Here is a 12,027-nt window from a genome sequence, read left to right as displayed (position 1 = left end):
TTAACCCGATGAATGGCACCTGTGAGAAATCCACAACTAAGAGACTGAATGCTTTCCCCCAAGCGACGAGGCAAGAATGTCTGTTTTCAGTACTTTTTTTCCCATCGTTTTTTCTTTTGAAATAAGAGTTTGAACCACATAGAAGTTGCAAAAATACAGTAGGTGCTGTGAAAGGAAAATGAAAACCCCAATTCACTTTGCCAAAAGGGGGAAAAAAGGAAGCTGAGAGCTGAGCCATGCCTTGGCTTTTGTTCCGAAGCAGATTGCAACAGAGGAAAGGTTAAGACCTCCGCAGGTGGCTTCTGTGCTCACCTTATCTTACGTGAAGTGCCAGTTTACTGAGCACCAGAGAATACATGACTGACTGTTCCCCTTCTGCTCCTCTTCTCTTGCCCACGGAGTCAGTAGTAGGACCAGACCCTCCCTTATTCCCCTCCAGCCTGCTTTTCCCCTTTAAACGTGGAAGCCCTGAAAGTCATCTTTGGAGAAAGGCACAGACCACAGGCTGGTTCAGTGACTCCCCGTTTTGTCATGTTTCATTTTGCCTCCCCTTAACCTTGCCCTTAACCTTAACCTTAACCTTGGCAAATTAATGGATTCAGAACTGTCTCAGACACTTGGTATCCATCCCCCTTATCTGTGGGAGATACATCGCAAGTGGATGCCTGAAAGCACAGATAGTATGGAAAGTCCTGCTCTACTCTCATACCTGTGACAACGCTTCATTTATAAACCAGGCACAGTAACAGATGAACAGTAAGAGAGTAAATGGAACAGTTATAACAACAGTCTGAAATAAGAGTCATGTGCATGTGTCCTCCCTCGAAATATTTTATTGTACCATACATGTCCTTGTGATGAAGGGAAGGAGCGGGATGGCACAATATGTCATCACAATAGGAACAGTGTGCAACTTAAAACTTAGGAATTTTTTCTGGAATATTCCATTTAGTATTTTCAGACCTCAGCTGACCACGGGTCACTGAAACTGCGGTAAGCGAAACCACAGGTAAGCGGGGCCAGCCGTGGTGTTTCTGTGCAGCATTCAGTGTGCTGATCACATAAGTACAGCACATTTACCCAACCCGGGAAGTGACATTGCTCCCATCACTTTTATTCCTCATCCTATTGGTGCAATTAGGCAAAAGGAAAAAAAAGGAAGTTGTTCAGATTTGAAAAGGAGTCAAACTGTCTTTATTTGCCAGTGACAAGACTGACTAGCTAGGCAAGCCTAAGAAATCTTCAAAAACTACGAGGCTGGGCACGGTGGCTCGCACCTGTAATCCCAGCACTTTGGCAGACTAAGGCAAGAGAATCACTTGAGCCCAGGAGTTTAAGACCAGCCTGGGCAACATAGCAACACCCAGTCTCTACAAAAAGATGTAAAGATTAGCTGGAGGTGGTCAAGCAAGCCTGTGGTCCCCAATACATGGAAGGCTGAGGTGGGAGGATCACTTGAGCCCAGGAAGTTGGGGCTGCAGTTAGCAGTGTTTGTACCACTGCACTCCAGCCTGGGTGACAGAGCAAGACTTGGTCTCAAAAAAAAAAAAAAAAAAAACCAAAACTACATATACTAAATTTAATATATTAATGTCACATTTAATATATAAATTCCACATACAAAATTTAAGTTTATTATAACTGCAGTGAACAACTAGAAATTGAAAAATTCTAAACATTGTCAATTACAATAGCACCAAAAATCAGGAAATAGCTGGATATAAATCCGACAAAAGCTGTGCAGCATGTACATGCGGAACCTACAGAATGCAGATGAAAGAAATCAAAGATCCAAAAGAATACAACAGTATACTTCTTCATGGGTCTAAAGACCTGACTTTGAAAAAGAAAAGCAACGTTGAAGGACTCTGCAAAATGGTTCGGCAACTCTGGAAAACAGTCTTAGTTTCTTCCAAATGTAGACATGTATCTACCACATGACCCAGTAATCCTGCTCCTAGGTATTTACACAAACGAAATACTTAAGTTCACACAGAGACTTGTATCCAAATATTTTCAGCAGCTTCATGCATAATAGTGGAAGATGGAACAACCCAAATGTCCATCAGTGCAAACAGGCACCAACAGTTACCCAGCAAAACCGGGAGCCAGCTACCGATCTTAGAGACAGCAGGGATGGATCTCAAAAGCACTGTGGTAAGTGAAAGAAGGCACATGCAAAACATCAAGTTCAATGTGATTCCATTTAAGGGAATTCTAGGGGCCAGGAGTCGTGCCTCATGCCTGTAATCCCAGCAGTTTGGGAGGCTGAGGCAGTCAGATCACCTGAGGTCAGGAATTTGAGACTAGACTGGCCAATGTGGAGAAACCCCCTTCTCTACTAAAAAACACACAAATTAGCTGGGCGTGGTCGTGGGCGCACTTGTAATCCCAGCTACTCGAAGGCCGAGGCATGAAAACCTCTTGAACCTGGGAAATGGAGGTTGCAGGGAGCAAGACTGTGCTACTGCACTCCAGCCTGGGCGACGGAAGGAGACTGTCTTAAAAAAAAAAAAAAAAAAAATGGAATTCAAGGAAAGGCAACCAGCAGTGGCAGAAGCTGACAGGTGGCTGCTGGGAAGGGGCTGGGGGGAGAAGGCTGGCTGCAGAGGGGCATAAGATAATTCGTAGGGGTGATTAAAACACCCTAGGTAATAATGCTGTCATAGGATGATCTCTACACACTTACCAAAACTTTGCAGGTAAATTATATGGCAACAAAGCCACTTTTTAAAAAGAAGAAAAAGAAAAGGATGAGTTTGAATTCCCAGTTCTTCTTCAAGGTGCACAATTTGAGCTAATTACGATGCCTCGTTGAGCGTCTGTTTTCTCATCTCTAACAGGGAATATAAGAGCAGCTGCGTCCCATTGTGGCTAGAAGTATTAAATGCCTGCCTTTCACAGCAAGGTTTACAGTCATGCCAGGTGAGATCCATATTAGCTGTTAGGGAGCGTTCCTCTCTTTGCAAAACATCAAGGGGTTTGGGGTAGAGGCACAAAAGATGATCTTACAGGCCAGTTCACCATTCTCCTCTCTGAAACGCCCGCGCTTTCCCTACCGTCTTTGGAGCGGCTTCCTGATGAGAGCAGTGCCCTTGAGTCTGAGGCTCTCACCTCAGGACTGAGCCACTGCCCCTTTCCCTGCCTGTCCCCTAGCACTTCCCGCCACCCCGTGGTCATCACACATCAGAAAGCCCTTGTGAGCCCCAGGGAAGCAGGTACTGGGCTCTGATTCCACAAGGAGGCTTCTGGGTCTTCCATTTTACCTGCCTGGATGGCTCAGGACTTTCCCATGATCTGGGGCTAAAGATTCGGCACCTGAGTTTTAAAACCTTTCTCCAGCCGGGCGCAGTGGCTCACGCCTGTAATCCCAGCACTTTAGAAGGCTGAGGCGGGCAGATCACAAGGTCAAGAGATCAAGATCATCCTGGGTAACATGGTGAAACCCTGTCTCTACTAAAAGTAAATACAAAAATTAGTTGGGCGTGGTCGCACATACCTGTAGTTCCAGCTACTCGGGAGGCTGAGGCAGGAGAATTGCTTGAACCTGGGAGGCAGAGGGTACAGTGAGCTGAGATCGTGCCACTGCACTCCAGCCTGGCGCCTGGTGACAGCGAGACTCTGTCTGAAAAAACAAACAAACCTTTCCCCAGCACTTCCCAGAGATGCTTTCCTGCCCTTCCCTGGCCACTACCTGGGCAGAAGTCATTAGCACTGCCGAGAAGGGAGGATGTTGGGTTTCTGTGTCAGCTGGCACTGAGGCCCTTAATCTGGATGGGGTTTTCAAACTCCCCACAGCCTTCTCTGCCAGTTCTGTTTCCAGCTGCATCTGCCCCTGGATCTCCACAGTTCCTCTGGAGGGATCAGGCGAACCGCGCAGCTGCCTAAAACCTCACATTTTGAGGGAAACAGTCATTCAGTGTCTGTCCTCTGGGCCCGTGTCTCAGACTCTAAGCTGCCAGGGAACCAGGGATTTCCACGCGTTGGGACTGCCTGGGGGCTTTTAAAATGCCCCTGCCTGTCCCCCACTCCCAGAGATGGTGACTTCCTGGGCCTGGGCATTAGGAGTTTGTAAGACTCCCTGATGATTCTTCTGTCCAAGCCAGGCTGAGAACCACTGGTCAGAGAGACCTGGGCACATCCCAAGGCTCAACCCAGAACCATGGGTTGCAAGTGAAGAAATGAGAGGCTGCTGATTGCCTCACTGAGCGGTGAAGCCTGGGCTTGACCACAGATTAGGCCAGCTGGACCCAGGGGTGCAGGTGGGAGCATCTCTGCTTCTCTCTGCTCTGCCCCATGGGCCCCAGCAGCCTGGGCCCACATCCTCTCACTCGGAAGCCAGCTCTCACTGGGCTGGCTGGGCTCACAGCTCCACCCTGGAACCATCCATGTGGCCTGGAGGGCCCCTCAGGGCTCAGACAGCCAGACCTGGGGTGGTTGAAGGCCAAGAGCCGGGTGCCCTCTGGGAACCACACAGCCAGGAGTGGGAAGGGGTGCTCAGAGTAGGGAAAAGGAATGGGTATGAGTGGACAGAACCATTATGTCACCCCAGAGAGGCTCTGTCCCCCGCCCCGCTGAGGGGGAGACAGGAGAGCAGCCACAGGTCCAGCAGTGTGAACACAGGGTCTAGGGTCAGGTGCTGGAGCGGGGTCCAGCTCCTCCACTGGCCAGCTGCACACCTGGCTCTCAGGGCCTCCCTCCCCTGGGACAGGGGACAGTACCGCGCAGCGTTGCAGGGAACAGGCCCTCTGTGTGGTGAGCATGCCAAGAGCTCGGAGAGGGTGGATTTGCACATGAGCAACCACCTGTGCAGTGTCCACCCAGCCAGCAATGTGCTGGACCCAGGAAAGGACTCAGAGCGCTCTGTCACCCACAGGAACAAACTGTCTGGGCCCACAGCCTCTGCTTCTTCCCCTCCTGTCCCCCAAACGCCAGCCCCTGGCCGGCCTGGAGGCGTTTCCAACTGACTGTGGCTGTCAGTCTTCTTTCGGGCCTTGCTCCAGCCAGACTCCCGCCTTGGGCCTCTGCCATCCCGGCACTGACACCCACATGCAGAGCTGAGACAAAAGAGAGGGGCCCCCGGGAGTGTCGTCAGCAGCCAATCCCAGAAGGCATCTATGTCAGATGGTTTCTGGAAATCGAAACTTGACTGTTTCCTGAAGCATTTCCTGGGATCAGCCTGACCACGCTCCATACTGGGAGAGGCTTCTGGGTCGAAGGACCAGTCTGCAGAGGGCTCCTGGAGCTGGAAGCAAGGAGGCTCCAGCACAGCCATCACAGCCGCTCCAGCCAGGTAAGCTCCTGCCTCCAGCTCTCAGGTGGGCACCCCCGCCTCTCTCTCTTTTTTTTTTTTTTGAGACAGGGTCTCACTTTTTTACCCAGGTTGGAATGCAGTGGGGCGATCTCAGCTCACTGCAGCCTCTGTCTCCCAGGTTCAAGAGATTCTCCTGCCTCAGCCTCCCGAGTAGCTGGAATTATAGATGCCTGCCACCATGCCTGGCTAAATTTTGTATTTTTAGTAGACACAGGGTTTCACTATGTTGGCCAGGCTGGTCTTGAACCCCTGACCTTATGATCTGCCCGCCTCGACCTCCCAAAGTGCTGGGATTACAAGTGTGAGCCACCGTGCCCAGCCAGGGCACCCCTCTCTCTACACAGGCAAATGGGGGTCACTCCTCCCTGTTTGCACATAGGCCTGGAGCTATCCTTGCTGCTCCCAGGCCCATCTCTGTACAGTTGGGCAGATTGCTTACTACACAAGGATACCAGCCAAAGGGGCAAGTGGGCTGGAAATCAGCTTGGCCCTCTCAGGTCTGTGCATTGAGCCTAGGCCTGCACCCACCCCAACGAAGGGTACCTTTTTTTCAATTCACATGAAGGCACCCTAGGGGTCAACACAGATAGCCGGTCTCAACTTTCCATATGAAAGAATCAGGGAAATATACCCAGCCACTGCCACCCAAAGGGCAGCAATGGTGCCTGCCTGGTGCTTCATTGTCCACTTTTTTTTTTTTTTGAGACAGAGTCTTGCTCTGTCACCCAAGCTGGAGTACAGTGGTATGATCTCAGGTCACTGCAACCTCTGCCTTCTAGGTTTAAGCGATTCTCTTGCCTCAGCCTCCTGAGTAGCTGGGACTACAGGTTCACACCACCGTGCCCAGCTATTTTTTTTTTTTTTTTTTTTTGGTATTTTTATTAGAGATGGGGTTTTACCATGTTGGCCAGGCTGGTCTCGAACTCCTGACCTGAAATGATCCACCCACCTCAGCCTCCCAGAGTGCTGGGATTACAGCATGAGCCATCGCACCTGGCCAGTTGGCCATTTTTCCAAGGCCCTCGCCCATGGCCTCCTCCCGCTCCACCCTCCCCCATGCCTGTGCGGCAGCCTTGCCCGGCACCTGGTTTTCTGAGATGGGCTCACTCACTTCCAGTCACCAATTCTTGCTGTCCTTACTGCCAGGGGCCACCCCCAGCCCACCCCTTCATCTAGCCAAGTCTAACACATCTTTCCAGGACCATGCTGCAGACCAGGTGAGGAGCCCCTGTGGGGGCAACCACAGCGTCCATCACACTTACCAAGACCACAGTGGGCTCTGCAGGAGAGGTACCCTGCCTGCCACACAGCCCAGGTCGGGCTGAAGGGTGGATGGGCAGGCCAGTCCCCCGGCATCGGGCCACCGGGCTCCGGTGCCTCACTCCACCGCTTCCATCCACAGCAGGATCCATGCGTCCAGGCAAGGCCATGGTCCCTCTGAGGCTCTTCTGGATGTGGCTGCTGGTTGCAGGGACCCAAGGTGAGCTGAGTCCCTGGGAAATGCCAAAAGCAAAAGTCTGTGAGGCTGCTGCACCCTGGGTCTGTGCACAATGCCCAAAAGAGGTTGTGCCTGGGGTCTGAGGCCCGGTGGTTAGCCGAATCTTCTCTCTTCCGGTATCCTGAGTGATCATGGCTTGGAGGTTCCAGGGGCTCACCTGGGCTCAGGTGAGCTGCAGGTTATAGAGAGGACACCAGGGAATTCTCCATTCCATCCAGAGGGAACCAGAGGAGCTGATCAAAGCAGCAGTCACGGGGTGTTGTGGGGTCCATGGCCTTGGATGCAGGTCAAGCTTCCAGAGGGTCCTGGCTGCCTTTCCTCATATTCTTTACCCTGTGAGCCCCTGGAGACTCATGCTCATCCTGGGGGCCCCACAGAAGCCAGACGTGCCCCCAACTGAATTCAGCTCCTACCAGGCTCTGCCAGCTCCTGTAGGGGCGAATGTCAGTGGGCAGAGTCCCAGAAGGTCATGTGTGGGGTAGGAATCCCATTCTCTGCCCTGGAAGTATTCTGCCTGTGCTCCCAGGGGTCCCTAGGCCTGCTGTCCCCACTAGGCCAGCACCCGCAAACTGCAGACACCCTCAGGAGGGGTTAGCATGGAGCCGCCTTTCCCTCGGGGTCCTGCCACCTCCACTCCCAGTGCTGGAGAACCCAGGGCTTCTCTGCCCCGTTCTGTCTATGGAGTGAAGGGCTGAGACCCCTAAAACAAGGAACGGCATGTTTAGCCTCCATGTAGGGGGTCTGTATGTATCTTCCACTCCCCCTCACAGAGGTGCCCCTCACGGAGAGGCAGGGGGACCTTGAAGCACTGGAAAACAAGCTCAGCAGGGGAGTCCCAGGACAGCGTGGGGGCCCTAGAGGTTGGCGCGTGGGGGGGGCGCTGCAGGCTCCAGCCTCACCCTTGTTGGTCTCTCCCTGCAGCCGTGAACGATGGTGACATGCGGCTGGCTGATGGGGCCACTGCCAATGAGGGTCGTGTGGAGATCTTCTACAGAGGCCAGTGGGGCACTGTGTGTGACAGCCTGTGGGATCTGACTGATGCCAGCGTCGTCTGCCGGGCCCTGGGCTTTGAGAACGCCACGCAGGCTCTGGGCAGAGCTGCCTTTGGGCAAGGTAGGACCTGCTGTCCCTGTCCTCTGGGGCTGAGACCCACAGCATAGCCAGCTCCTGGGAGGGGTGAATCCCCTAAGACAAGACAACCAGGCTTCAAAGACATGCAAACTGTATTCCTATTAATTTAGCAAGAGCAAAAAGTTTTTTTTTTTGAGATGGAGTCTCACTCTGTCGGCCAGGCTGGAGTACAGCAATGTGATTTCAGCTCACTGCAACCTCGGCCTCCTGAGTTCAAGTGATTCTCCTGCCTCAGCCTTCTGAGTAGCTGGGATCACAGGTACCTGCCACCACACCTGGCTGATTTTTGTATTTTTTAGTAAAGACGGTGCTTTGCCATGCTGGCCAGGCTGGTCTTGAACTCCTAGCCTTAAGTGATCTGCAACCTCGGCCTCTGAAAGTGCTGGGATTACCACACCCAGCCTGAAAGCAAACACTTTGGATGGCGCAGAAGCCCTGTGGGTCCTGCTCCAATGGAACTGTGTCACCCATGCCTGGCTTGTGATGGTGGCTGGAGCTTGGGCAGGTTCAAGACCTTAGCTGGGCTCATTTGCTCTGGCCCTGAAACTCCACTCCAGGGAGTTTATATTCTTGAAACAATTTCCCCTCAAAAGAGAAGTCTGTAGGCAGAAGATTTTCACTGATGCAGCAGTTGCGATTCTGGGAAAAAGAGAAATAATCCACCCACTATTTAGCAGCAAGGATAGTCACACAATTGCAGTATATGAACCTGATGTCGCAGGGATAGGCACACAATTAGAACACATGAATCTGATGTCTGCAGCAGCCAGTAAGCTTTATAAGCATGAAGGCTAAGTTCATGGCCTGACGTTGCAATCACAAATCCAACCCACGCTGGAATATCCACCATGGTTTACCGGTGAAGGACCTGCCCGGCCGGCGCGGGGAACAAAGGGCTGAGTTTCGCTGTGGGGCTGCTGGGTGCAGTCCTCAGGCCCCCAGCCCTGCCATCTGCTGCGTCCACAGGATCGGGCCCCATCATGCTGGATGAGGTCCAGTGCACGGGAACTGAGCCCTCGCTGGCTGACTGCACATCTCTGGGCTGGCTGCACAGCAACTGCAGGCACGAGAGGGACGCTGGTGTGGTGTGCACCAACGGTGAGTGGGGGGTTCCAGCATGCCTTGGGGGCCTGTGGCCCCTGCCCCTCCCAGCACCTCCCCAACACACGTGAAGCACACAAAGGTTCCTTCCACCACTACCTGCCCACTCCGAATGGAGAGGCCCTGAATCCAGAGAGCCCACCAGCTCCCAGTCCCCCAGGCCCAGACTCCTCCCCAGCCCCTTCTGGAGAAACACCCCAAGGAACCTGAGTGGGAGGCAGTGAGACACAGCCCCAGTGAGCACGACACCTGGCTCCACCTGACCTGAAATGCCAGTGCCCGCTTGGAAACACTCCCCAGCGTGACAGGCTCAAGCGCATCCTGGCAGAGGAGGCCCAGTTACTGACAGCCGCAGCCTGCTTCTCCCAACCCACCCTGATTTGCAGGGAACCCAGGCAGCTCTGCAGGCTAAAGCCCCTGGATCTGAGTTTTTTGTTGTTGTTTTTGAGATGAAGTCTCACTCTGTCACCCAGGTTGGAGTGCAGTGGCACAATCTCAGCTCTCTGCCCTCTGCCTCCTGGGTTCAAACAATTCTGCCTCAGCCTCCTGAGTAGCTGGGATTACAGGCACTTGCCACCAAGCCTGGCTAATTTTTGTATTTTAGTAGAGACGGTTTCACCATGTTGGTCAGGCTGGACTTGAACTCCTGACCTGGTGATCCACCCAACTTGGCCTCCACAGTGCTGGGATTACAGGCATGAGCCACTGCACCCGGCTGGATTTGAGTTTCATGGTTTTCTTTCCTCTCCTGCTGCCGAGGTGGCTCTTCCTGGGCTTGCCACCCACTACCCTTTGTCAGGAGCCCCTAAGACAGGAGGGATCGAATCCCAGGGAGCCCCTGTGCTCACAGGGGACAAACAAGTAGCTGGAGCTGAGCCTGGCCTCACAGTGGGGGAAGCCCAGGAGACACCATGGGGCTGTCGGGGGTTCGGTGGGGGGAGGCGGGTGGGAGGAGCACGTGGGGCCGTGGGTGCAGGGCAAAGGCTCCTGTGGCAGGGGAGCTGTGGTGAAGAGCAGGTGGGAGGGAGCTGGGGCCTCAGGTGTGAGGAGGCCCAGGGCGAGCCCACCTGGTTGAAACCTCACAATTACTTCAAATCTATTAAAGCCTTTGTGGCAAAGAAAGAACTTATGGGATTTAGTTTTGAGTTAGGCTTTGAGAGGGCTCAAAGAAGGGGGAAGGGTGCAGCACACTGACTCCCGACCCGCGAGCCTCCCATGACTTCTCCAGGCCTTGTGCCTCACAGGAGGCTGCTTGGGGACCCCCAGAGTTCTAAAATGGGGTTGCCACAGGACCCTGACTTTTCAGGCCATCTAAGCAGGTAGTGGTTTTGGTTTGAGGTAGGCAGCGTCTGTGGTGATTGACTGAATGAGGCTGGGGAGTGGGGCTCCGAGTCAGCACCACCAAGTCCCCAGGCGGGACTGCTGCCTGAATCCGAGGGAGCAGAACGCAGCAGAGGACCTTTAGCGGGGATCTGGACAGGATTGGCCAGGTCTCAGCTGCTCTGGTTCCGCGAGGCTGGAAGAGGTGGGGCCTCGGGGTTGAAAGGGGTAGAGCTCGGGATGGGAAAGGGTGGGGCCTCAGGGCTGGAAGGGGTGAGCCTCGGGGCTGGGAAGGGGTAGGGCCTCAGGGCTGAAAGGGGTGGGCCTCGGGGCTGGAAGGGGTAGGGCCTCAGGGCTGGAAGGGGTGGGCCTCGGGGCTGAAATGGGTAGAGCTCGGGGCTGGAAGGGGTGGGCCTCGAGGCTGAACGGGGTGGGGCCTCAGGGCTGGAAGGGGTGGGGCCTCAGGGCTGGAAGGGGTGGGCCTCGGGGGCTGGAAGGGGTGGGCCTCGGGGGCTGGAAGGGGTAGAGCTCGGGGCTGGAAGGGGTGGGGCCTCGGGGCTGGAAGGGGTGTGCCTCGGGGCTGAAAGGGGTGGGGCTCGGGGCTGGAAGGGGTGGGGCCTCAGGGCTGGAAGGGGTGGGCCTCGGGGCTGGAAGGGGTGGGGCCTCGGGGCTGGAAGGGGTGGGCCTCGGGGCTGAAAGGGATGGGGCTCGGGGCTGGAAGGGGTGGGGCCTCAGGGCTGGAAGGGGTGGGGCCTCAGGGCTGGAAGGGGTGGGCCTCGAGGCTGGAAGGGGTGGGCCTTGGGGGGCTGAAAGGGGTAGAGCTCGGGGCTGGAAGTGGTGAGACCCTGGGCTGGAAGGGGTGGGGCTCGGGGCTGGAAGGGGTGGGCCTCGGGGGCTGCAATGGGTGGGCCTCGGGGGGGGGCTGAAAGGGGTAGAGCTCGGGGCTGGAAGGGGTGGGACCTCGAGGCTGAAAGGGGTGGGGCTCGGGGCTGGAATGGGTGGGACCTCAGGGCTGGAAGGGGTGGGGTTTCAGGACCCAGGGATCCGAAACTGCAGGTCTCTCCTGTTCCTCATCTTCCCAGGAGCCTTCCAGAGTGGATGAGGCAGACACAAATCCCCACTTTTAGATGAAGACGCTGACCCCAGAGAGTGGCAGCGCCCCGGGTCCTAACACAGCTTGCTTCCCTCCCTCCCGTTCTTAGAAACCAGGAGCACCCACACCCTGGACCTCTCTGGAGAGCTCTCAGAGGCCCTTGGTCAGATCTTTGACAGCCAGCAGGGCTGCGATCTGTCCATCAACGTGAGCGTGCAGGGTGAGGACGCCCTGGGCTTCTGTGGCCACACAGTCATCCTGACTGCCAACCTGGAGGCCCAGGCCCTGTGGGAGGAGCCGGGCAGCAATGTCACCATGCATGTGGATGCTGAGTGCGTGCCCATGGTCAGAGACTTTCTCAGGTGAGCTGTCTTGTCCTCAGGCTCTGGGGCCGCCAGGGGCTTTGTCCTCCTCCCCTCTTCAAAAGCACACCCACACGCACATGCACACCTGCACACACTCATGTGTGCACATGTATACACGCAGTCACACATGCACTCACACAGTTGCACTCACGCATACTTGCTCCCACGCTGTACACACTCTGGTGTGCCGCAGATGGCTGTGCTG

General features: G+C 54.9%; 1 protein-coding gene across 2 annotated transcripts in view; it reads left to right on the top strand.

Moving 5' to 3' along the window:
* Window positions 1–5,192: 5,192 nt before the first annotated feature.
* Window positions 5,193–12,027, top strand: part of LGALS3BP (galectin 3 binding protein) — an 8,380-nt gene continuing 1,545 nt past the window's right edge. The window contains exons 1-5 of one of the 2 annotated variants that reach the window (XM_008997849.5): window positions 5,193–5,293; window positions 6,720–6,794; window positions 7,734–7,925; window positions 8,910–9,041; window positions 11,567–11,819. In XM_008997849.5, the coding sequence (XP_008996097.2) occupies window positions 6,725–6,794; window positions 7,734–7,925; window positions 8,910–9,041; window positions 11,567–11,819 (647 nt within the window). In that variant the 5' untranslated portion in view covers window positions 5,193–5,293; window positions 6,720–6,724. Of the gene's footprint in view, window positions 5,294–6,716; window positions 6,795–7,733; window positions 7,926–8,909; window positions 9,042–11,566; window positions 11,820–12,027 lie in introns of both variants that reach the window. The other variant, XM_008997848.4, reaches the window with a different exon arrangement.

Source organism: Callithrix jacchus, chromosome 5 (assembly GCF_049354715.1).
Source record: "Callithrix jacchus isolate 240 chromosome 5, calJac240_pri, whole genome shotgun sequence".
Taxonomy (NCBI): domain Eukaryota; kingdom Metazoa; phylum Chordata; class Mammalia; order Primates; family Cebidae; genus Callithrix; species Callithrix jacchus.
The sequence above is the reverse complement of the archived record's forward strand: the minus strand, read 5'-3'. Positions and strand labels throughout refer to the sequence as shown.